This window comes from Sinocyclocheilus rhinocerous, unplaced genomic scaffold, assembly GCF_001515625.1.
Source record: "Sinocyclocheilus rhinocerous isolate Xijiao unplaced genomic scaffold, SAMN03320098_v1.1 scaffold304, whole genome shotgun sequence".
In the NCBI taxonomy this organism is placed as follows: domain Eukaryota; kingdom Metazoa; phylum Chordata; class Actinopteri; order Cypriniformes; family Cyprinidae; genus Sinocyclocheilus; species Sinocyclocheilus rhinocerous.
The window spans coordinates 99,419-126,964 of NW_015659941.1; the positions used below are offsets into that span (position 1 = coordinate 99,419).

Consider the following 27,546-nt stretch of genomic DNA (forward strand, 5'->3'; position numbering starts at 1 on the left):
AACACCAAAAACAACTACATATGTGTATGTACAGCCACACACATATACATGTACATATATATAAATACATTCAATATATATATATATTATTTCATTTCCATTTTGTATGTTGAAGTACTGAAATAACTCAAATTAAATAAAAGTAAAACTTAATAAAAAACCTATATAGACATAATAAAAAACTAGTTTATTTGAAGACTGTTTTGATAATAGATTAAATAAACAATGCATAAATGCACTTTAACACAGGTCCAAAGAATGCCTTTACTTCATAGATAGATATGTTATTATTATTGTTACTATCTTAATGTTATTGTTATTATTTTTATTACAATGTATAAATTACCTCATAAACGAGTAGGCAATAAAAAATAAAAAAATAAAAAAAAGTGAATTAGCCGTGTTGCCGCGCAACGCGGTGACATCATCCAAACGCGGAAGTGGAATGTTACAGTTACAGTTACAGTGAAAACACGAGGAACTCAAGTCGTGTTGTTATCATCCAAGAATCAAATACAGTCCAGCAGCCTTGCCAGATATCTAGATGGAGAATTCTGGGAGATTAAAGATGCTTTTCGTGACGCGATTTCAAAGTGTGAACTGTTTCAGTCCAGCAGGTCAGTAAACCGTGTTTCCTTAAAGACTGATTCACGGGAGTTATCTTGAGTAAATAAAAGGAAATATACAGTCACCTCTTCCAGACACACGATGGAGGCTGTGCACGTTTTGTCAAGATTTAAAAGATCTGAATCCATTTTGCGCTTCATTTGAATTTACCGAGAGCTCGCTGTGTTCTCGGTGCAGTTATGAACGGACTCTGGATCAGAGCAGAGACCTGACTGCAGAGAGGCTATATCACATGTTAAGACTGCCTTTCATGAAAGAACACCTTCGAAATCAGGTACGTGAGAAATGAGAGAGTCTTCTGCACGTCTTTATTACGCATTCAAAAAGTACTATGGTGTTACCATGGTAAAGTTATGTTGTCATTTGGTAAAAACAATAGCACTTTGATATATTTTATAACACTTAAATTCACTTTGCATTGTCCTCCAAGGTTCAACATTGTTAGTTAACATGGTAGAAGTCCTAAAAATGGTACATGGAACAAAAATGTGTTTTTGCCATGACATCATTAAACCACTGCATTAAAAAAAACATGCAGGAAGTAGAATGTTACTTTTTTTTTTTAGTGTAATGCCTATTTAAAACATATTATTTGCCTTTGTTTAGCTAAAAGAGAAGCAAAAAGGCTTCATAAACAAGAGTTTAGGCATCTGAGATCATCTGCTCCGCTGACATGGCCACAGGAGTCAAGGTTTGCCAATTTTGTGCTATACACTGAAAAAAAAAAAATGGTGCAGAAACAATTTTCACTCACAAATTGCTAGTAAATTTGACAAACAATTACAAAGAAACGGCAAGTAACATATTAAATTATACAGTGGGTACGGAAAGTATTCAGACCCCCTTAAATTTTTCACTCTTTGTTATATTGCAGCTGTAGGAGCCATTTTAATGCAATATGTGTTTTGTCCATGGGGAGGCGTTGTGATACTTTTATATTAAGAGCACCTGGCTAATGGGATGGGATGTTGGATGGCAGGAAAGCAAACAGTTTTTGACCGTGACCGATTGAGCGTACAGCTCCAAATTATCCTGTGCACTAACTTATTGTGTCAACTGTCTATATAAAAATTTAAGGGGGTCTGAATACTTTCCGTACCCACTGTACCTGAAATTTGGAAGTAGAAAAACTGAAATAGTATTTTCTTTAAAACGTACAAATTGTTGTCTTTACAACTTCAAAAAGTCATGGTACAGTGTATTCTTATATTCCATTATTCCAGGTAATTAAGCTGAATCAGCTGCAACACATTTTCTAACATTTTTGCTTGCTGTTGTTTACATTGTAACTGAATTTTGAGCTGTTCTCAGGACATTTGCATGTCGTGTTGGCATGCATGACACTACATATTTGCATTTATTCCACATTTGAATAGTCACACTGCACTGTTCGCTGTATCCCTCAGATCGGTGTTGTGTGTGGACTGTACGGAGGTGCTGTCAATAATTTAGGCAGTCCAGAGCAGAAGATGAAGAGGTATCTCCCTGTTTCAGTAAGTCAGGAATAAATTCTGTGCCCTCCAGACCTCAAACACACTCAATAGATGTGCACAAAAATGTTTGCGAGTCAAAGTCCTGATCATTTTGGTCTCCATGAGTTTGCACATGTGTTGTTTGTTTATTGCAAGAATGACTGAAATTAGTGATTTAAAAATATAGTTTACCCAACATTTTAATTCGGCTGAAAGCTTCCTCACCCTCAGGCCATATAAGATGCAGATGAGTTTGGAGAAATGTAGCATTACATCACTTGCTCACCAATGGATGCTCTGCAGTGAATGGGTGCCGTCAGAATGAGAGTCCAAACAGCTGATAAAAACAACACAATAATCCACACCACTCCAGTCCATCAGCTAATGTCTTGTGAAGTGAAAAGCTGCGTGTTTGTAAGAAACAAATCCATCATTAAGATGTTTTAACTTCTATCTGTTGCTTCCGGCTAAAATACAAGTCCTGGATCCATAATTTTGCTTCCTTCATTGAAAAAGTAATCTTGTCTGAATCAGGGGAGAAATATGCACAGATCAAGCACTGTTTACAGGTGAAAACAGTCCAGAGTGGTTCTAAACAAATGTGTGGGTGGATTTTGATGTGAGACAACAACAGGTGATGGACTTTTTTTTGCTGGAGGAAGCGTTATGTATTAACTCGTATTTTGGCCAGAATTGATTTAAAGTTAAAATGCCTGATTGATGGATTTGTTTCTTACAAACATGCAGTTTTTTTGCTTCATAAGATGTTAATTGATGGACTGTAGTCGTGTGGATTTCTTGTGGATTATTGTGATGTTTTTATCAGCTGTTTGGACTCTCATTCTGACGGCACCCATTCACTGCAGAGCATCCATTGCTGAGCAAGTGATGGAATGCTACATTTCTCCAAATATGTTCAAATGAAGAAACAAATTCATCTATGTCTTGGTGACCTGAGGTTGAGTACATATTCAGCAAATGTTCATTTTGGGGTGAGCAATTCCTTTTATGTCAATGCAACATGTCCTATAAGATTTTGTGTTTAATTGCAGGAGTTACAGTTTACAGGGATGTTTGCCATGACTGAGAGAGGCCACGGTAGCAACGTTCGAGGCATTATCACTGAGGCCCGATACGATCAATCCACACAGGTGATTCCCAAGTCTGTTCTACTCTTTCATCTACAGAACGATCTGGGGTCAACAGTGATTTTAATGCAAATTTGACAAGAGTACTCGACCCGAAAATCTACAGTAAATTCTGGTGTCAGCTACTGATGTTGTAAACCCATATGATATTCATGCTTATGTAACCCCTCTCCCCCGGGTCCTCACCGCCACACCTCGTTCTCGTTCCGAGTGGGTCTCGAACCCGGGTCTCCGGTACTTATGGAATAAAATACAGCTGAGATTTATATTTATATCAAGCTCCAAATAGGTTAAAAAGCAGCAAAAAAGGTTTTATAAAAGTTCTCAGTAACCCATCAAATAGCTTTATGAGGAACGGACTGAAATTTAATGTGTTATTCACTGAAGATCTTTAAATTTTGGATGAACTATTCCTTGGATAGGAGCACAGATGAAACTGCTCTTGTATCTAGAGCCAGGCACAAATACACTGTTCACAAATGACTCAAATCCACACTTACTTGGATTATTATGAAACAGACACAGAGTTGAGTTGAAATGTTTCTGATGGTTGTTTTGCAGGAGTTTATTATTCACACACCTTCCGAAGATGCTCAGAAAATGTACACCGGTAACGCAATGAAAGGAAACTATGCCGCTGTGTTTGCTCAGCTCATTATCAATGGAGAATCTCAAGGTAAGACTAATGCAACGGCTGTTCGTGCTTACTTTACATACTGAATTATTATCACAAGCCTGTCTGCACATTAGTTCAACATATCTGGCATGATTCTGTCAACTCATCAATAGTCTATATTTAGACATGGACCCACTAAAATGTGGACATTTGTGTCAAATTTTGGTGCTCATCAGTTTGTTTATCTAAAAATGTTTGGAAAGCATAAAATGCATTATGCACTGACATCAGCTTGAATCATTAACCCATGTGTTAAACTTTGGGACATAACACGTAATGTATGGATATGAACGACTTATTGAGAAGATGTCTTTCTCAGGTCCCCACTGCTTTATTGTACCAATCCGTGATCAGAACGGGTTCATGTGGCCAGGAGTGACGACCATTGACATGAAGCACAAAGAAGGTAATACAATAACACTATTTTGCAATCCAGCCCTCCTCAATTATGTTTTTAAGATTTGATGGGTTTGCTTAATGTGTTTTTACACAGGCCTGCATGGAGTTGACAATGGCATTTTGATATTTAATAACGTTCGGATACCACGGGAAAATCTGCTGAGAAAGTGAGTTAACGGACAGGATTGCTGTAGAGTAGGCATTGTGAACTACAAAATGTAACTGAAAGACATTCTAGAGAGATTATAGCACAAAATCCCTCAGTCGTGAAAAACATGAAAATATCAGCGAATGTTAAAATTGTGATTTCCAAACCTGGAAAAGTAATGGAAATGAGTCAAATTTTGAAATATCATGGAAATTTTTTATTGTGATTTGTATTTATTTTTAAACATTTTTTTACATATTCGTGAATACAATCGCTTATTATTAAATGATTTGAGAAATTCTTACCCATTAATTACGAATGACTGGAAAAATAATTGAAATTCATTGATGCCAACAGAAATCAAATTAATGAAATAGTGATTATTTAAATAATTATTTAAAAAATATTTAAACAATATTTAATTTTTTACAAATTTCTATTTGATCATGTATTATTATTTATTTATTGGATGATTAGAAGATTCTCAGAGGTTAATAAAAAAAATTGAATTTGGTATTTGTCAACATTTATCAGAACATAACATGTAAATATATTTCTGTCATGACAACTCTCGGAGGGATTGGCATGGTAATGTACATGACAGTGTTAATGTATTTGGTCTTGGAGGAATAGATCTGCTACGCTGCAGTACCGAGACTTGCTACTGCCAATACATCCACAACATGCTGCTGTGAGCATGTAAGAAATAGTGCTGCTGCAAATATAATGTAGCGTCTGGCGTTTTATGCGACGTGCAGCAAGTGTATGTTAGCTTATGTCCCGCCGGTTCATATGTACGCATCTAACCTCCGAACCACGCAGCAGATTCGTTCTGAATGAATCTCTTCCCAAATCGTCCCTCCCTAACATTTTCGTCTCGTTTATATTCGTTGACGAAAATGTCAATAAATATTCGTCATAATTTTTGTCATTCAAAAAGAATTTTAGTTCGTTAGCGTCTCGTTGTCGTCAGTGAAAAAAATGTTGTTGACGAAAATTATTCGTCCACGAAATTAACACTGCTCGTAGCAGATCTATACAGGTGGAGCTGGGGAAGTGTGGAGGGTTTCTGAAGCAAGCTGCAACTGCTACTGCAAGCACTAGTCATATATTTGAATGTTGAGCAGCGAGCTCATTGGCTACCGATACAGGAGAGAACCAATCAGCTGTGCCTTGTGATAATGATGTCATTAGTTCAGATTGAGTTAGACCTATCGGACTGCGCCATCTAGAGTTTCATGCCAGAACTCTGTATTTATAATATAATTGAAGGGAAAGTTACAAAATTTCTATCATTATATCAGGATCATTGCGTTATGTTGCATGATAATGTTTTTGCTACTGGATCCATATAGTTTTTCCTTAGATAGTCCAAAAAAGAATAACCAGAATAGAGACAAATAACCAACAATGGTTATATGACAATAAAACTACAAAAACATAATTAAACATTCAGAACTCTTTATGTGTGCATGTTTCATGTATATAATAGTTCTAAATTAATGTAAAAATGTATTAATAAAATTATTAAATTATTTAAAAAAACTAACACTAGCTTCTCTTTTTGTATTCTATCTATTTGTTTTCTTTTTATTTATTATACAGATGCAAATGTAATGTAGGAAAGAATGCATGTGTCTCCCAGCTCATTGTATTTGTGTGTTGCAGGTTTGGTTCTGTATCAGCTGATGGTTTGTACTCATCTCCGGTCCTCAGTAAAAGCAGTCGCTTCAATGCAATGCTTGCCGCTCTGACGCCCACCCGCCTGGGTCTCACCGTACAAGCCATGGCTGCCATGAAGGTTTCTGCCCACCTCCACTCACATTTAACACAACAGTAATCAGTGTTATTACTCTGGAAACATGATTATCATGCACCATCACAAACTTGCATCTCTGTGTGACCCAGTAAAATCAGTGATGCTTCAGCTTCACCACAAGAGGGAGACAAGCAGTTATTTCTCAAGGGTAATATTGTGTTATTTTAGCAATTATTTCTCAAGCATAATATTGTTATTTTAGTATTATTTATATACTAATACTATTTATACATTTTAATTATCTTTTACTTTTATATTTTCAGTATTCATTTAAATTTTACTTTTAAGTTTTAGTGATTTTATTATGTGCCTTTGTCATTTTTTTTATTAATAATAATATGGTGTTATTTTAGTATTATTTGTATACTATTATAGTAATATTTTAATTATCTTTTACTTTTATATTTTCAGTATTCATTTAAATTTTACTTTTAAGTTTTAGTGATTTTATTATGTGCCTTTGTCATTTTTTTTATTAATATATTTCAATTTAACTTTATTTTATTTCAGTTAGTTGTAACATCATTTATAATTTTGAGTTTAGGATATATATATATATATATATTTATATTAGTATTCTCGTCATTTTTTTTATTATTATATTTCAATTTAACTATTTTATTTCAGTTAGTTGTAACATCATTTATAATTTTGAGTTTAGGATATATATATATTTATATTAGTATTCTCATGTATAAGAAATGAGTTCAGACATAGTTATGTCATTAAATGTGTGCTGAAATGAAAGGATAGTTCAGTTAAAAATGAAAATAATAATGTATTCTCTCACATAATGGTTCTGACTTTCAATCTTGTGAAAAACACAAAAATGCAGCTTTTTTTCCATACAGTGAAAGTGGAAGGGGACTGGAGTCACTTCAAATCAAGTCAAAATGTATTTATATTTTCACAATACACATAGTTTAAAGCAGCTTTACAGAAAATCCTGATATTAATATTTACAGTATTTTAATATCGTCATGCCTTATAGTTGCATTTAGCAGATTAGAGCTGGGCGATAATATAGTTTACATTTTGTGACAATACAAGCAATCAAGCAGCTGAGATTTGCTATATAGTGTATATTGCCCTATGCAACTGCATTGTATGTATGCGGATAAAGTTGAACGTACAGTACTTATATATCCAACTTTATATAAAGGGCTGGGCGATAACATAGTTTTAAGAGCTGCTTTGTCATTCTGCTAAATATCTCATTTTGTAATTCACAGATGAAAATAAGTCATAGAAGTTTTTAACAACTTGAAGATGAGTAAATGATCATTTTAGGGTGAATTGCATCTTTATTAATTATGTCCAGTCTTGTTAACTTGTTTTTGTAAAAATCACCTTCACACATTGTGTCTTCTCTACAGCTGGGGCTCGTCATTGCAGTACGCTACAGTCAGAGGTAAGATGTTAAAAAGTCTTTGCGTGAATGTCATGCAAGTTCATGTGAAATTCAGATATGATGCATCGTTGGTAACAGATCAAAAGAATTCCCTGTAATTAGTTATCAGTATTATATGGTCGCGCTCCTTCAAACGCATCAAAACTGCATCGACGAGTTTCAAAAGCGATTTATGTGGTGGCAGGGGAGAGAAAAATAAACAACAAGTTCTAGAAGTGAGTGAAAACAAAATGAGAGCGCCGTGACGTGTGGAGTTTCTCCTCACCGCAGAGCACATCCAGTTCAGAGGGATACTCTCGTCCGCGCCTCCGCTGCTGCTGCATGTCTTCCTCACATGTGGCTTTGCGTGCGTGGGCGATGCTGGGTGTCTCTGAACATGGCATCCCCAGGCTGAAAAAAATACAGAAAGAGAGGAAATGTTTGCTTTCTATAGTTGCAGGTTTTCCATTTGCAAAACAGCTCCGCGCACCCACCCACACACACACACACGCACACACACACACACACACACACATACATATCAGAGGAGGAACAAAGAGCCACCACTCTGGTGCCAAAACACGTATGAGCGCTCAGGTGTGAGAGAAAAACCACACTCGCAGTTATCAGGCTCCACGCTCTCAGCCCACCACACCTCTTCTTATTACGACACGCACCACAAAACCATTGCACTTAGACTTTCTGAACGAGAGGCTTTAAGATTCAAAACAGCAACGTGCCATCAAACAGTCGGTGGTCATGGTGCGCGCATGTGGCTCGCAGATTTGCTCTCAACAAGTGGCAGGTTGTTCGGTCGTCCACTGGTTAGTTTTAATGGTGGGAAGGTTAGGTGTAAGGATAAGACTTGAGAAACAGACAACTGCTGAGATTGATACGCAAGCCGGACACTTCTTTAAAAGCAACCTCTTGAAGTCAACATGAAATAGACATGTTGATGGTGAAATATTCATTGGTGCACGTCATTACAAAGAAAATGTCTTTGCAGTTTCTGATGATCACATTACCACGCCGTCTGTAAAATGACTTATTTTTGACTGACATCACTGAGGTCATGCAGCCATTTGTATTTGTTCATACATAGCACTGTATGAATTTATATACTATTATAGTATTTTTTTTTTAATATTTTGAATTAGCTTTTATTTTTATAATTTCAGTTAACATTTTAAGATTTTAGAAATTTTGGTATGTAATTGTATTGTCATTTTTATTATTATTAATTTAAACATATATATATATATATTGTATATAGTTTTAGTAAGTTTAGTCGTTTTTATTAGCTTTTATTGTTTTTTTTATAGCTTTCATAGATTTTATTTCAGTTTTAGTCATTTTAAATATTTTTATAAAGTTTTGATTTATTTATATTTTAGTTTTTGTCATTTTATGTTTTTTATATTTTTATAAAGGCTTTAATTTATTTTTTATTTTATTTTATTCTTTTTTCAGTTTTAGTTTAGTTTTAGTCAGTTTTGTACTTCAGCTTAAACTTTTTCATTTCGGTTGCAAGGTAAATTTTTTAAGGTAAAGTTTTTCATCTAATATTTATATTTTAATTTGTTTTAGCTTTATTTCAATTATTGAAAATGATTAATAATAGTTTTAGTTGTAGTTAACAATGACTGTACTGTCCAACAGCCAAGTAGAATTTAGTTAATGCAGTCCTTCTAAAATCTTACCAACAGTCAATGGTGATTTAATGCCAGAAATGATTAATATAATCTAAATTTTAATAACAAATAACATATTTGAAAGATTCTTAAACAGGATGTCAAGTAGGAAGTATATAGGAGATAAATGAGCTGTGAATGCCATATTATGTTGACATTAACAGTGTAGCATTTCACTTTTCAAACTAAATCACGAGAGACAGCGCTGTCATCTGTTTAGTGTTATGAAGGACAGTTGTTCAGATGACACTCATCAGTCTTCAGGAAATGTAGGTGTGCGCTTGCGTCATGTGGTTCCACTAGTCTCTATGTCTTCCGCCGTCTTCTATACGTTAATTCTTACCAATGCTCAGTCTAGTACAGTAGACTACTGGATTAGAAATGTAGTGGGTGTGCGCTTGCATCATGTGGTTCCACTAGTCTCTATGTCTTCCGCCGTTCCACTATAGAATATTGTAGTTCAGAATAGTTCGTAGATCTGTGTTCCGACGGAAAAGAAAGAAATAAATTGAGAAAGATGACGTTACACATGCCAAATGTACTCTCAGATAAAAACAGTCTTTTCTCACAAAGGCTGTCGTGTTGAGATCACATGACCAGCTGTATATAACTCACTTTATCTCAATAACAACCCTACTGACGTCACCGAAGCTGTGCATCTGTTTGTTCATGTTAACTAACAGAAGTGTTGCTTCTATATTATTGTTGTAGTATTTATTAATATTTTTATATTTTAGATATTATTAATTTTGTTATGTGCTTTCGTCATTTTTATTAGTTTTTAAAAATTATATATAGCTTTAATTTAGTCATTTTTATTAATTTTAATTTTTTTATATATATCTATCTATCTATATACAGTGGGTACGGAAAGTATTCAGACCCCCTTAAATTTTTCACTCTTTGTTATATTGCAGCCATTTGCTAAAATCATTTAAGTTAATTTTTTTTCCTCATTAATGTACATAGACACTTATTGAACTGAATTGAATCAACATTGAGCTAAATAACAACAATATTGTCTTCTGTCCAGCTGCTTATTGTCCAGTAATTAATAATATGATGAACTAAATTGAATCAACACTGAACTAAATTAAACTGAATAGTGACACGATTGTCCTTTTTAAAGTTTCTTCATAGCAGAATTAAAGAAATTTGCTACATTAACAGTTCTTTTCTTGGTTCTTACTGTGAATCTGCTATATAAATAAATGTGACTTGACTCAACAAATACCGTATGTCTATAAATAGGGTGCTTCTACAATAACATCAGTAACCGAATGTGCTTCTACATGGCATTTGACTAGCACATAAAGCGTCTGTTTAGTTTGAAGCGGCCTGTACAAGAGAAGACACTCAAGTTTAGATGAGGCATGTTACAATAGGATTTCTGTGTGGGCTTCTCACCTTTAAAACCACACATATGCACACACACACACACACACACACACACGCTGTGGGGAAGCCACCTGCAGATGCTAGATGTCGAGATACAGTTTGTGGTAGTTCAAGAGTCACAGGTGTACAAAGCTCGACTTCAGCACAGCAGAAAGACACAAACACATACTGACACAAGACCAGACGTCCACCACAGCAAGCCTTCCTCCACACACTAATGCATGCACTGCGGTTAGAAAAGTGGGTTACCTGGAAGCTTACCGGTTTATTTCTCTGTGCGTCGACATCCAGGTGTGTTGTGGGACGTCTGACTCTTTGCTGTGACCCCCTTTGTGTGTCTGCTTTGGTTTGTATGTGATTATGTGACAATGACAGAGGTTTCTGAGTGTGCAGTGGCATTTTGAATGCATTTAAACATCTAAATGAAACGCACATGTTCTTATTGTCTCTTTCATAGTCGCAGACAGTTTGGCCCGAAGGACCAGGATGAGGTGAAGATCATCGAGCACCAAACGCAGTATCTGAGACTGATGCCACACCTGGCTGCTGCCCTCGCTCTCACCTTCACCACCAGGTACATACTTCCTGTCCACGGCCACATCCCTTTGAGTGTGGTTTTTTATATGTAAAGACACTACAGGCAAAAACATTGTTTTTCATGCACTGGTCAGTTTTGAGATTTTGGGCTACAAGTATAAAATTGGTTAGTTCACCGCGGCAGCGGTGAGGGCTTTAAAGGCAGCCCTCGTGTGAAGCAGCCCTCGTGTGAAGACCGACGAGTGTAAAGACCATTGACTAGGGATGTAACGATTCACTCAACTCACGATTCGATTCGATTCACGATTTTGATTTCACGATTCAATACAAAATCACTCTCACTGACCCTTTCCTGGACTGTGCCCGGCTGGTGGAATGACCTCCCGATCTCAATTCGAACAGCTGAGTCTTTAGCCATTTTCAAAAAACATCTAAAGACACATCTTTTTCGCCAGCACCTGACCAACTAATACTAGCACTTACCTATTCTATTCTGTTCTGTTCTATTCCATTCTATTATTTAATAAAAAAATTTAAAAAACTAGCTACGTGTACTGTGCTAGACTAACTGAGACTTGTCATGGCACTTGTATACTGTTGTTCTCTCGTTGGTCTGATTGCTTCTATTGTTCTAATTTGTAAGTCGCTTTGGATAAAAGCATCTGCTAAATGATTAAATATAAATGTAAAAGACACAAGGTATTTAATTTCAATTTAAAAAGCCAAAATGTTGGCAGTGAAGGTGTGTTAAAAATGTTTACTTAAAAAAACTGCTTATGCTACAGTTACTTTTGCTGAGTAGCAAAACAAAATAAAGTTTACATTTATGCATTTGGCAGATGCTTTTTTTCAAAGTGACTTACATTGCATTCAAGCATCCAGTTCATGCATTCCCTGGGAATCGAACCCGGGACCTTGGTGATGCTAGCAGCATGCTGTAGTGTTTCTACAGGAATACTGCAAAATTCAAATAAAATTTGAAATTAAAAAGACACTTTTGACTCAATTGAAAGTTACTATACATTGTTCTGCTATTTTCTGGAAACCTTGTGTTGCGAAAATAAAATTTTCATGGACAATGATGAAGCAATTCCAGTCCTCACCATGCAAATCTAGTGAAGTTTTTCATATTTTTTCAAATATACTGTATATATATATATATTTTAATTTTTTTTTTTTTATTTACATTTATAATGACATACTTTTGTGTTATATTACCTTGGCAGTAAATTGCAAAACAATTTACAAAACAATGATTTCTGTATCAGTCTCTCTAGATTTCCCCCCTATTTTGTCATGGAAGCTCTATCATGGATTTTTTCTTTTGCTTTTGGAGCAAATGGGAATATGAAATTTTATTTGCTGTCTACTCTGCTGTCACTACTATAGAAGTTTATCACCTATACGAGAATCCCAGAAATGTGAAAAGGGTTCATTGTATTTTAAATGACAAAAATACTTTTTAATGGTGAAATAAGCCTATTAAAATATCACATACAAAATCTTAAAAGTAGTAAGACATACAATAGCTTTGGGCGAGAAACAATATTTGCTTATTTTTCTAAAAATGGTCTGGGTGTCTACACAGAACATCAAACTATATCAAAACTACCAAGAAAATCCACTTTTCCATCATCTGTGTCCTTTAATGACATAAAAGTGGCAGCACAAAGAGCAGTTTTACTGGCCTCCACTGGAGGTCTCTGTGTTTGTGCAATTCAGGTCACTGGCACATTCTGAGAAATACCACAGGAGGAGAATCAAAGGAAAAGAGGAGCTCAGATGCGCCCTTCTGAGAAACCACTGCAGGTTTCATCATTATTTATCTAACACATCTGCGCTTTATTGGAAATAAAAGTGATAGTTTAGAAAGTTAGTTTGATGGTCAAACATTTGTACAGTGAAAGTCTGAGAGAGAGATTTAATTACTGACATAAATATTCCCTTTTGTACATTCATCATAAAGATTTTATTTTTAATATTTAATATATAGATTTTTATTTTATTTTATTTTTAATATTTAATATTTTATTTGTACATTTATTTGTTTATTTATACATTTATTTTTGCAACATTCCTGTAGCTCAAACACTGCAGCATGTCTCTAGCACCACCAGGATCATATATATTTATTCAAAGCAATAATATATTAGGTTAGGGTTTGATGTGTTTGTATTGTATGTGCATTGTTTGTATGTTCCCCTGTTTGCTCTCAGATACGCTGCAGGTTTGGTGGATAATGCTTTGTGTCAGGGTCAGGACCTTCAAAGCAATCGCGCTCTGCAAGCTCTCGTCGCAGGACTCAAAGCCTACAGCATGTGGGAGAACATCGCGTGTCTGCAAGACTGCCGTGAGTGTACTGGCGGCATGGTGAGTACGTGTGTCTTTGCACCTAAACACACACATACACACTGATACTAATGGCATGTGGTGCAGAGACGTAACAGTGTCAAATACTAACATCCTGAACTGTCAAAGAATAACTTGCATTGACGTTTTTGTGGACAGTGGTGGCATATGTAAGTGGATTTTGACATGCTTACATATTATATTCTAATACAATTTTAAATTGGATTTTGCTCATTCTTTTATTATTATTATTATACATGCATTTTTCATATTAATTTAAAGCCTACGTGGAATATCTAGGACCATTACAGGGCAATTTAAAATGATCTTGTGAAGACAAAAAGTGACAAAAATGATCAACCACTTGATGACCAGTTCTCATTTATTTAAAACATAGATTTCATATAGGTTTTTGCTTTCTTGAAAAATAAATGTAAATATCAGTGGTGTAATCTTATTAATAGCCTGTGTTTTCAGTTGGCTCACAATGCTTGTGGTGTGAAAAGCACATATATGTTTAAAATGCGTGAAACCACAGGACTGATGTATAATTCATAGGGCACGATTTTGTTTTCACACGTCTGACATTAAATATTTTTGATCTCACGCAACACAAAACACGAGGTAAAAAACAGCACTTGTGTTAACTTTAAGATAAGGCTTTTTAATAAACAAGGCTCTAATGCATTGTCACACTAACAGACACTAAAAACTGTAAACAAATGGTTGCATCGTTATTAGTTGTGTTTACTAATCATTATTACTATAATTCAAGCTCCAAACCTATTATATTTTTACCTTGCAAGTGATTATTGACTTGGACCTGTAAGCAACCACCTAACAACACTCTAGCAACCACATATTAATGTGCTAGAAACCACTCAACCATAAATCAGCATACTGGTAATCATTTACAACATTCTAGCATCACTGTGGCGAGTTTTGCACTTCTTACATTTTTTATTTCCATCCATTTAATTAGCAAAATACCACCAAAACTAATAAAAATGCCCCCAAAATTCACTATATGGGAAAGAAGGCCTCTGTATTAGTACTTGTTTAATGAATGATATAGTCATATACTGTAGATATATAGTCAAGTCACATGAGCAAGAGTGCTGTTTTTCCAGAATATTAAAACGACTGCAGATGTGATTTTATACAGCAATTTAATAAACAAGGTGTTAATATAAAATTACATTTTAGACGCAATATTGTCTATTTTTGCTCTACTTCACCTATGAAACTGCTTCAAAACAAACTCAGAAAATCAATTTAAGTGGGCACATATTGGATAAATTAATTGGTCACAGCAAAACAAGTCATTTCTATTTGGTTTTATGCTAATTGTGTGAGTTTGAGTCAGCACATTGAAAGTGGTCAGACTTGAAGTGGGTGATCATTTTTAAAGGAATAGTTCATCCAAACTTGAAATTGTGTTGAAAATGTACTCACCCTCAGGCCATCCAGGATGTGGATGAGTCTGATGGTTCATCAGAACAGAATTGGAGAAATGTACAGTAGCATTCCATCACTTGCTCACCAATGGATGCTCTGCAGTGAATGGGTGCCGTCAGAATGAGAGTCCAAACAGCTGATAAAACATCACAGTAATCCTCACCACTCCAGTCCATCAATTAATGTCTTGTGAAGTGAAAAGCTGCATGTTTGTAAGATACAAATCCATCATTAAGACATATTTAACTTAAAAAATATGGATAGAGTTCTCTATCCATAATATAGCTTTCTCCAATGAAAAAGTAAACTACTCTGAATCAGTTGAAAAACATACACAAATCAAGCACCATTTACATACAAAAACAGTCCTAAACCGTTCTAAACAAATATGTGCGTGGATTTTGATGTGAGAGGACAACAGGAGATGGAATTTTTCACTGGAGGAAGCATTATTATGAATTATGGACTCATATTTTGGTCAAAAGTGACAGTTTAAAGTCAAAACCGCCTTAAATGGTGGATTTATTTCCATGTTAACTGATGGACTGGAGTGGTGTGGATTACTTGTGGATTATTGTAATGTTTTTATCAGCTGTTTGGACTCTCCTTCTGACGGCACCCATTCACTGCAGGGGATCCACTGTTGTGCAAGTGATGTAATACTAAATTTATCCAAATCTGATGATGAAACAAACTCAAAATCTTGGATGGCCTGAGGGTGAGTGCATTTTCACCAAATTTTCATTTTAGGGTAAACTATTCCTTTAAACAATGTCCATAAACTGCATGTCAAATGTATATTTTGATTTGTTTTATTTCCTTTAGCCACTTTTAAATAGACACTGTGGTTGATATTCCTCCAGGGCTTTATGATGGAAAACCGCATTCCGTCTCTGAAGTGTGACTCCGACGTCTTTGTCACATTTGTGGGCGACAACATGGCCATGCTTCAGGTATTCATAAGTATACTTTAGCTGACACCACACAACAAATGCACTCAAACTAGCCAGCAAGTACTGAGGGGAAAAAATGCTTGGTCACAAGGGTCATGTTTATTACCGTCTTTTCCCTTAAGGTTGTTATTTGTTTTCCTACTTATTTTAGAGCTATTCCCTTAATATAGTCCAATATCACATTTAAATGCTCATGTTCAGACAAACAAGACAGTGTAAACAGAAAACACAGAGATATCTACACGATGACCGCTTGGAGGGGAAACTAGACAAGTGGCAATTATTTAAAAGATATAAACTGTGTCTCAAAAACTAAATTGAATTAAGTGGATTATGAAGGCATTAGAATAAAGGGGGCCATTTTGATGCGATTGCACACGATTTGATCACAATAATGCGTCCTTAGCATTGGGCTGGTTATTAGATAACTGCTGAGGTAATTAGGTCAGCTTTGTGATTCATTTTATGCTGGTTCTGATTAGCAACACATCGATTCGACACATAGGACAACACACATGCACACATAACGACTCAAACACAACGTCTGCATTCACAGCTTGCCGAAGCCTAAAGACATGTATTTTCTGTTGAAATTAGATTATCCCCTTCAGTACCAAAATAAAGTCATGCAGTTGAATCCTTAGAGACAGGCTGATGGTGTTGTCATTTTAACAGTAGAGAAACCATTGAGAAGGACAAAATTCACAATTGTGATTGGGAATTTTTGTTTTAATTACAATTTCTTAAACATGTACATTTGTCCGTGTAGTTGGAATACTATATTTGGAATTTTGAATGATATGAAGTATTACAGTTAGAAAATATCTGTCTAAATTCTGTATCGTTACATTTAATGAATTTGAACTCTTCAAGATTAATATTTGAACTTTTTTCTAACACTTCAGCTAAGTAATTGAGTTTTTGCATTGCTTTAGTTTAGATTTGTGTGCATATACACTACTGTTCAAAAGATTGGGGCCGATTAAGATTTTTTATGTTTTTGAAAGATGACTCTTATGCTCACCGAGGTTACATTTATTTGATCAAAAATACAGTAAAATTGTGAAATATTATTACAAAAATGTAATTTTTTTTTCAAAAATATTTGAATATTTTGTAAAATGTAATTTATTCCTGTTACCCAAGCTGAATTTTCAGCATCATTACTCCAGTCTTCAGTGTAACATGATCTTTCGGGAAATCATTCTAATATGCTGATTTGCTGCTCAGAAAACATTTATTACTATTATTATCAATTTTGAAAACAGTTGAGCTGCTCCATATTTTTAAGGAAACCATGATACATTTTTTTCTGTATTACTTGATGAATAGAAAGATCAAAAGAACAGCATTTATTTAATATAGAAATCTTTTGTAGCATTATGACATTAATTGATGGACTGGAGTGGTGTGGATCACTTGTGGATTATTGTGATGTTTTTATCAGCTGTTTGGACTCTCATTCTGACGGCACCCATTCATTGCTGAGCAGGTGATGTAATGATAAATTTCTCCAAATCTGATGAAGAAACAAATTCACCTGAGGGTACATTTTCAGCAGATTTTCATTTTGGATAAACTCCTTCTGGCCTGCATGTCTGGAGTTCTGAACGCTACAGTAGTATTTCATAGTACATCAATCTATTTTTATGTCACAAATCAAATAAACATCTCATGATATTACCTCTTTGAATCATAGAGAACATATAACTAAATTCTCTTTAAAATGTAGTCTTCTTCCTTTGAATATTACTTTAATATCGTAAGGCTGCAGTTTTGCTGTTTCAAAGCATACTTCAACAAGTTTTGGCTATATTTGTGAGGGCTCTTATTTGATTAAGTTCTTTAGGCTAATGATTAACCAGTGCTGAAGGTCATATTGAGGCATGTGAAAATAGAGGGTGCTGGGATTGTGGGACCAAAGATTAAACTGAAGTCACAAGAACCGTGAGAGGCTCTGCCAGCCACTTTATTTCTCTTTCTCATTCTTGCTCTCGGATTGCGGGGACTTTTTTGTAGGACATCAGTCTAATGAAGTTATTAAGAGATTTGAGCGTCACCTGTCATGAGGGAAATTATCATTTAGCTCTAAATTTCATACACATGACCAGCACACTGTTACGTTTTGGCAGTGCCCTGAAAGAGTCTGTCCAATTTGGTTACTTTGAGAAGATTGTTTTACAGTATGCAGTACAGGCAGGATTAGAGGAGGTTATTTTAGGTTTTGGCATTTGTAGGGCAGAAACATACACAATGATTATGACACAATGAGTCATTTGCTCTTTGTAAAGAGTAAACCGATTTTATTGTCATTGTATTGCTGAGCAAAACGAATTTTGTTTGGTATCCCACATTCTCAAACATTCACATAAAACAACATAATAAATATCAATATAAAAATGTCAATGTAGATTAAAAGTTTAAAAAGACATAAAACAGTACAGTAAAAAAGCAACAGCAACAGACTGTTTAAAGCGTGCAGTGCAATTACAAATATAATTTATATATGGTAACCAATCACAGGGTTTCCGCGGGTCCTTAGAAAGTCTTAAATTTAGATGTGAATTAAATTTAAGTTAATTAAATTCCTTAAATGGTACAGCAAAAGTCTTAATTATAATTTCAAGAGGGCTTAAATTTGGAGACGGAATCGTGAAATGGCTTAATGTGATGATTAAACATCAAAAGGCTACGTTTTCATTGAATGAGCGCTGCACGTTTCAAAGTCAAATCTCGGCTTGGGTGTTTTTATATCTCTGAAGGGAACTGACTGTCTTCAGAAAAATATAAATGGCATTTTCATTTCATCTTTCCTGTAATGCCTGATACAGTAGCATTTATGAGCTCAGCCTGCTTTGTGTACAGCTGTTACCAGGGAAACAGCTATATTTCTGCTGCTCCAAAAGCGCCACCTGTTGGCAGAGAATGAATTAGCATTTTCAATGAGCCTGTCTGCTGTTTTAGTTCAGACCAATGTTAAAATCAACATATTTTTAAGCAGGAAACACGCAGTTGTAAACATGAACTGGTGGATCGATAAGAAGCTAATGTGTCTTCTAAAAATCTAAACAATCAAGACAGTAAGATACATTTATGTGTTAAACTAATACAATAATTAATACTTTTGATCCTTTTTCTTAAAAAAAATGGTTTAAATGCTGAAATGTGAAGTTTATCATTTTATAAAACTTAGTTTTTGTGAAAACCTGTATCTGAATTGTAAATTGTTTTTACAGCCATTTTATGGTTTAAATGTTACATCGCCTTACCCTGCTCGTACAGTATTATTTTTATATGTGTGGGTTTTAAAAAGCCTTACATTTGATTTTTAAAACCCTGCAGATAACTTGAATCAGAAAGTGTTCAATAGTTGTACAGCTCTAACAAATTTCTATGTAGTCTGTCTATGTAGTTTTTTCAGTCTATTTTTCAGTCTTGTAGTATGACAGTAAATTGTTCCGTATTTCCTACCAGAAAGGAGGAGATCGAAGAGGTAGTGTGCAGGGTGAGTAGGCTCTCTAATAATTTTGGAGGTTCTGCTCTGACATCTGGACATATAAAAATCCTCAACTGATCGTAACTGTATATTTTGTGCCATTTTGATAACTGAGCTCCTCTCGTGTACCAGGATGTGATGCAATATGTTAGTGCACTCATTGCACATCAATTAAAGTTCACAAGAAGTTTCTGAGGCAATCTTAGTTTCTTTAATCTCCTCAGAAAATAAACACGTTGATGTGCTTTTCCAATGACAATGGAGGTGTATGTAGTCCAAGAAAAATCCTCTGTAATGTTCAACCCCAAGAATTTAAAACAGACAACTGTCTCCACAGCCACTCCATTTATAAGGACAGGTCCTAAAATTCATCACTATCTCTTTTGTCTTCTTGGTGTAAAGGATGAGATTATTGTTGGAGCACCAGGCTAATTTTGTATTTGTGCGTAATCATCATTGTTCGTGGTCAAACCGATGACTGTTATCTATCATCTGCAAATTTTACTATGGTGTTTGTTACATGGGCAGATAGACAGTCATGAGTGAAGAGTGCAAATAGCAGGGGACTCAACACATATCCCTGTGGAACACCAGTATTCAGGGTAAGAATTGAAGAAGTGAACTTTCCTAGTCTGACATTCTGGGAGCGGTTGGTTAAAAAAAACTTTAGTCGTGCGTTTAGTTTGTGGTGTTTATGGTGTGATATTGCGTTGATTGTGTGATCCCTTGAGGAACGCTAATGACTAAAGGGAAGTTCTGACCATTAGGATCACACCTTTACACTAAGGACAGGGTGGAGTGGCCTAGACAAACTGCTAATGCAGACAGGAGATAAGACTCTGCTTTGTGTCCTCAAACAAAGACCCTTAAGGCAAAGTTTCTTCTACAGTCAATAATAGTCTCTACTGTAAGCCACTACGGATGAAAAAAATTCTCTAAATGATGTGAATCTATGTAAAATAGACATTTACTGTACATTAATAATGAATCATTTCCCTCGTGAAAAAGAAGTACACGTTAGCACTTATTATGGAAATAATATACTTTAAAGCACAACAAAAGATTATTAAAATGTAATGATTTAGAATGTATTAAAAAAAAATTGACATTACAAAGTGCACTTTTCAAAAGTGTACTTAAGTGTGTTAAGAAACATAGTCATGAAAGTGTCTCTCTTTAAGTACAGCTACGTTTTGTGTTGTTTTGCAGGTGGTGGTACGAGAGCTGCTGACCCAATACACCAAACTGATGGGGAACAACTTAGTGATGGGACTAATTAGAAACTGGACCAGCTCAGTGTCAGACAGCTTTAGAACCAGGTAAGAGATAACGTAGTTTTGGTGAACATTTTTTTTATGGGGTGCCAAATTCACGGAGGTGCGTTAGTCTGTTGGCTTCACTGTTTAAGACCAGCTTCTATTCTCCAGCCTCTAAAACTCCACATTCCAGAAAAGCTGCACACAAACTGTTGAGCCCTGAGAAACCAGTCTACCCTCGCTTGTGTTTATTTGTCTAGATGTGATTCTGATAGTGCTTCAGTGATTTTATACAGTATCTCTTTGTTTGACCGAGTTAATCTATATTTCTTTTGGCTGTTTCCTTGTTTATCTAGCTTTCTTGGCTTCAGCGTGGACAAAGTAGGAGACCTTAATGTTCCTGCTGAAAGCGGTGAGCAACAGGGAAAGGGTATTACAGCACAGCCTGGCAAGTCGACTTTACAATAAGGTCTGACAATTGCTCTCACTAAATCACTGGAAACAAAAAAAGTTTCCTCTCTGTGAGTTTTACTGCTGCTTATTTTAAGGCAGAGCAAGGGCAAGTATGAATAGCTGTGAAATGCTTTAATTAAACATTTATTGGCGGTAAAGTTTAAAACGTTTTATGTACCCAATAGAACAAAAAAAAATCTTTTTTATTTAGATTTAAATTTCTAAGACCATTAAAATCCAGTTTCCTTGTGATTATAATGTTATTTAAAGGTTGCAAAAGACTTTTCATAGAACATTCAAGTAGAAATGACATCATAAGGATGTTCTGAGAATGCTGTTCTAAGAACGTTTTCTCAGCATTATGAGAATGTTCAAGTACAAACAACATTATAAGGATGTTCCAAGAATGTTTCTCTCAACATATATCAAATATTAATAAAGTTATAAGAACATTCCATAAAAATTACTTTAAGAACAATACATTTATATAACTTTTAAAACATGAGATCTCAGCAATGTCTCAAACTATGCTCACATTTGCCAAGATCCAAGTGCGTAGAATTTAGTAGGGACGCTATGACATGTCCCTACCAATATCCAACAACTACTAAATTGTCTCTAGCAATAAGTTTGATCAAACAATTAAATATACAGTTCAAGCGGTTCACTAGCAAAACCCAGATCAAAAGAGCATTTCATTTTCTAATTTTGACATTGCTTGTAATGGTTTTAAAAAGCACGTCTAGTGATGGGTGAAATGGAGCTTTTCGAAACTCTGAATCAGTTAAACCATTGCGTTTCAAAGCGCTCCAAACGGATCGCGAATCATTTGATTTAGATCAGAACTTTGCATATAGTGAATCATTTAATTCAGATCGGGACTTTGGGGCACATATTGCGAATCATTTGATTTAGATCGGAACTTTGAAGCAGGTTCGCGAATCATTTTGCAAACTGAATGATTTGCGTTCCTGCTCCCAAGGCCCTGTCCCAACTGGAACACTTCATGTGCACTTTTGGACTTACAATGGCCAGTGCACGTGTCCGTTAAGTCCACAAGACCGTAAAGTGTGGCATTCGTCATTTTTACATTCAGAAGGGTGCTCGTGAATGCCCCCTCTGTTGAGACTGCAGTGGGGCAAGCTTCACAGCAGACTTCAACCCGACAGTCAAAGCGGCATTAAAGGGGTCATATGATGCGATTTCAATTTTTCCTTTCTCTTTGGAGTGTTACAAGCTCTTGGTGCATAAAGAAGATCTGTAAAGTTGCAAACACTAAAGTCTCAAAACCAAAGAGATATTCTTTATAAAAGTTAAGAGTTAACCACACCCTCCTAAAACGGCTCGTTCTAACACGCCCCCACATACCTACGTCACGATCTGGGAAGATTTGCATAACGCCGCCCAAATGTTCACGCAAAGAAAGAAGGCGTAACTTTTATTCTCGCTGTAGTATTGTTGACGCTGCAGCCATGTCCTGAAGACGCTGTGTGCTTCGTTGTGAAAGCGAAACTACTTTGTTTGGTCTTCCAAAAGAGGACGATATCCGCTTCGTCATGCCTAGAGCTGATCTGTGCTGGTCGCTGAGGGAATACATCAACTTTCACCGTGGACAAAGCGGAGTCAAAACAAAGAAAAAGAAAGAAAATATACACAAATACAAGTCCCTTAAAGGCAGAGTAAGTGATTTCTGGTAGCCAATGTTGATATTTGAAATCACCAAAACAAACACGCCCCTACCCCAAAAGGGTCTTGCCCCTATTTTGATAGCTCCGCCCCACATATACGTAGCAACCCAGGCAACGATTAGTTCTGTCTGTGAAACAAAGCAAAACCAATGTTACACCATGTCTACCAAAACAAACACGCCTCTACCCCAAAAGGGTCTTGCCCCTATTTTGATAGCTCCGCCCCACATATACGTACGCAACCCAGGCAACGATTAGTTCTGTGAAACAAAGCAAAACCAATGTTACACCGTGTCTACGGACGTGAGCGGCGCGGCGCAACAAATCCTGACAGAAAACTGCTGCCGGGTTCTATTTATGACGTGCTGACACACATTTCAAATGGTTTTCAATGGTCGTTTGATCGCGTCCAGTGTAGGCAGAGCTGTTGTAGACACGGTGTTACTCACCTATTGAGAAGAAACAAAGCAACCTCGGCGTCCGATCGCAGGCCTCCGCTCCTTGAGTTCTCTCCAGCGCTGGAAAGCTGATCCGATATTTACACGGGTCCTACTTCTTGCCTTATCGTTCCGCAGACGTTTTCCTCTTTTGTTTTTTATCCGCCATCTCTATCTTTGTCGCTCAGCTCGGCTAATGTCCGTCCCATGCACTGAACGCGCTCTCCTCCTCATCACGAGTAGACACGCCCCTTATTGCTGATTGGCTACAAGTTTGTTTTGTTATTCGGCCCGAATCAGTTTTCTAAAGTGTTTTTGAAAAATCACATACCCTGCCTTTAAGAAAAGTTACCATGGTTTTATAGTAAAAGTGTAACCATGTTTTTTTTTTCTTGTATAACCACAGTTTTCACTGTTTTAGGATGAACAGAGCTATAGTTTCCATATGGATCAACTTTGAATAAAGAAAAGAAAGGTTTATAGCCAGATTTTTGTTTATGTATGTGGAATTTAGCTAGCAGAAAACACAAATGAATTGTTATATTTTCATATATTCTCTGTTGAGTAGTCAAACAATCCAAAGAAGACATCTTTAAAACAGAAAGAAAGGTCAACTTACAAAATGAGATTGGATGAACAAAAAAAAAGCTGACCAAAATTTCTCTGTGTGGGTACATTGCCAAACAAGTGAATGACATCAAAAACAGCAATTTCAGAGTCTGATTTATATTATAACTACGTCTATAAGCTTTTTGTGAAATCTGAAGTAGCCCATTAATCTGTTGCTTGACCGTTTCATATTTTAGGCGAGAGCTATAGTTTCCACAAGTTAGACATCACTTATTATGATTTTCAGGGCTTTTCTCTTTATTAGGGAAATATCAGTGTCCAAATATGTTATACACAGAAAAAAAAATGCTTTTTTTTCACTCTGCCAAATACACAGTAATTATGTTGGGGGCGGGACATTTACATTCTAGAGAGCATTTGATTGGACACAAATCAACATGTGATGCAACATGGTTCATCAATATTTTTGCTCCATTTTCCTGAGACTGTAAATTTTAACAAATTGTTTTCAATGCTATTTGTTCCTTTGAACAGGTAGAGAAAAACAAAGATGAGTTTTTCATGGCCTGGAACGCTTGTTTACATCACATGACCACTTTGGCTATGGCACACATACACAGAGGTGAGAGAAAAGGGAAGTTTATGTACATTATTTATAGTTCATGTGTTGCATGAATGTCTGCAGATGCTCTTTTTACATCCACATTCTCACAGAAGACTTTAACATTATAACAAAGGGGTCCAAAAGATCACCCTGTAGGATGCTGGGTTGTTGCTGTATGCACAACAACCCCAAAAAGTATTTGGACACTGAAGCCACTCTTAAAAAGAAACCTGTGAAAGTCACTGAATTACTTAAAATGACAAAGCACAAAAAAGTGTGACGCATTTCAAGACAAGTATTTCACAAAAAGACTAGCTGGTCATTGCAAAAATGGCTTAGAAATGGGAAGTTAGTTCTCAGGAATTGCCAGATGATCTTACCAACTGCAGACAAATAAAACCTCAAACTAAATTTGTAATTACACTCAGGATGACAGAGTGGCTATTCTTAATTAATATCCTAAAAATACTAAAAGTTACATTTAAGTTGCCAATTTGAACAACAATTACTGTTTAGTGATTTTACTATATTCATCTATTAAATAATTACAATATATTTAAAATAAATAAATGATTAATAAATATAAAATCAATTATTGAAATAAAGTATAATTATGTAATTATTATTGTTGTATTTAAAAAATAATAAACAAATAAAATCAAACAAAGCCACATTTTTAATCTTGTTAATCGTAGAGTCTTAATATCTTAAGCTGTGTTTTTGAAGTAAAATTTAGGGGTTTTGAAATATTTGTTCAGGAAAATAAGTCAAAAGACTAATTTAAAGACTTTTCTTGTAGTGACGATGTTGCTGCCACTGATCCCTAAATGATGAATTATTTTACACTTAAATGTGTGAACAAGCACAGTGTATTAATAGTATTATAGTTTGTGTGAGGTCTAGAGTAAGTGATTCATGTGCCCGTGTAGACTATAAACTCACCACACATCTTTGATCATTAAAGACACTGTTCAACTTCCCTTTGACTTTCTGATTCACTCTTACACTCAGTAAGCAACAGAAAGGTGCTGTGCATCTGATGTTTGTACAGTATTTCCACAGTGCTCAGTGTGTGTGTGCATGGGTTTGTGTGTCGAGATATATTTTCCTCCCCTGATAGCAAATTTCCATTCTCTCACCCTCCTCCCACACACTTACACACACACACACACACACACACACACAGATCATGCGCTAATTTTCTCTGAGATGGTGCTGATAACATTGAGATGAGGGGCTTTTATTCACACTTTACACGAGTGTTCCAGTTTGGGCTTTCATTTATGATATTAATACTGACTTAACACGCATGATTGTAACACATAGTAGCGGTCACAGATCACAGAATATTTATTACATTGTTCAGTGCCTCACAAATCAGTCATACAGAGAGAGTCGCAGGCACTGTAAAGAGATGCAAAGAGCCAAGTCTGTAAATTCAAGCACTGTTGTTCATTCAAAGCATGGTATAAAATCTGCATAATATGTGATTTTCATATAACAGTTTTTATAGCAAACAAAGCCATTTTAAAACGCTCATAATCATGAGATAAAAGAGATAAAAGAGCTTGATGCACTATGAAAATGTACTGTAACGTTCAGAACTCTAGACTTCCTTACAAATGCAAAAAGTGCAGTTATTGAATGATGAGTGATCAGGTGAATAAATATTTACTCTCAATAATACACCTGTAGGATTGAACCCGGCACATGGAACGTTCTCAGAACTGGCAAGGTTCTTTCAAAGTTATGATCAAACGTTCTTCCGGTAACATTAATAGAACATTTGTTAAAAGTAATCTGGACTTTAATAATATTCTCAAAATGTTAGCACAAAAAAATTATTGATATTTTATCGTGAAACTTCAGTTGGACATTTGTCTAACTTTTTTTTTTTTAATGTCACTACTTGTTTCAGAATGTAACATTCAAAAGTAACATTCCCAGAATGTTGCAAAAGGATCAAATGGAATATCGAAACTTTTAAATCATTTTAAAATCTGGAACATTCCGAAATAATGTTTTTGTCACTTAATTGGAACATTAGAAAAACATTCTTAGAACATATTTTTGTTAGCTGGGAAAGTCCTGCCTTTCAGTTAAAAGATATTCATCACATTTTTGGTAGTTTGCTTACTCTAGAATGCTAATTCACTAGCTGAATCCAAAATATGATGATTTGAATGATTTCTGTTTTATATTGTTTTTGGTCTTTCCTCTTTCAAGCCGATATAAATATTGCCCAGATAGAAAACATCTGCCCGGGGGTGCAGCAGACTTTGGTACATCAAAGCACTGCTTCTCATTTCAAATGTGAAAGGAGTGTTTCTTAAAGACAAAGCGTCCCATTTTATTTTAGGGGTCAGGGAGAAGGTGAAAAATAATCATTAAAAAATCCAATATTTTACTGTTTTTGATGCAAATAACTTGGACCTCAGGGGAAAAATGTTTAATGCAGCACCTCCTAATTTCACTATTATGCTATTAATTGCTCTTATTATGTTTCTGCAGTGACTTTGGAGCAGTTTGCTCTCGCCGTACGACAATGCCATATCAAAGAGGACCGTGCCTTGCTCACCAAGGTACGTGTGAAGTGCTGTTTCTCTGCTCTGTCTGCCGCTGCACGACACTCTTTTTGTCTTTTGACTCATCAGCCGGTTCCAATGGAAAGTTCTCAGAAACAACAACAGCCTCATGCCCACTCAAAAAACAATAAACTGAGCTCAGAGTCGCAGGGAGATTTCAGAGGATTCCACTCTTGACCACGTGTTTGGAAAAAGCAGGCTGCAATCCAATGGAAAGTTCTCAGAAACAACAACAACAGCCTCATGCCCACTCAAAAAACAATAAACTGAGCTTCTCAGAGTCGCAGGGAGATTTCAGAGGATTCCACTCTTGACCACGTGTTTGGAAAAAGCAGGCTGCAAAACTGAGAAAAGGGGCTAAATTAGTGTAAAGGGCCAGCATGATAAAGCAA

At 35.6% G+C, this 27,546-nt stretch overlaps 1 protein-coding gene across 1 annotated transcript in view; it reads left to right on the forward strand.

Moving 5' to 3' along the window:
- Positions 1-20: 20 nt before the first annotated feature.
- The window catches only part of LOC107724570 (acyl-coenzyme A oxidase-like protein), a 48,735-nt gene continuing 21,209 nt past the window's right edge, over positions 21-27,546 (forward strand). The window contains 20 exon segments of the mRNA XM_016533553.1: positions 21-24; positions 455-617; positions 805-901; positions 1,234-1,277; positions 1,279-1,318; positions 2,034-2,120; positions 3,152-3,250; positions 3,809-3,923; positions 4,243-4,329; positions 4,417-4,489; positions 6,139-6,271; positions 7,666-7,700; positions 11,226-11,342; positions 13,522-13,675; positions 15,976-16,065; positions 20,771-20,880; positions 21,174-21,207; positions 21,209-21,286; positions 24,500-24,587; positions 27,081-27,151. Coding sequence (XP_016389039.1) covers positions 21-24; positions 455-617; positions 805-901; positions 1,234-1,277; positions 1,279-1,318; positions 2,034-2,120; positions 3,152-3,250; positions 3,809-3,923; positions 4,243-4,329; positions 4,417-4,489; positions 6,139-6,271; positions 7,666-7,700; positions 11,226-11,342; positions 13,522-13,675; positions 15,976-16,065; positions 20,771-20,880; positions 21,174-21,207; positions 21,209-21,286; positions 24,500-24,587; positions 27,081-27,151 — 1,719 coding nt within the window.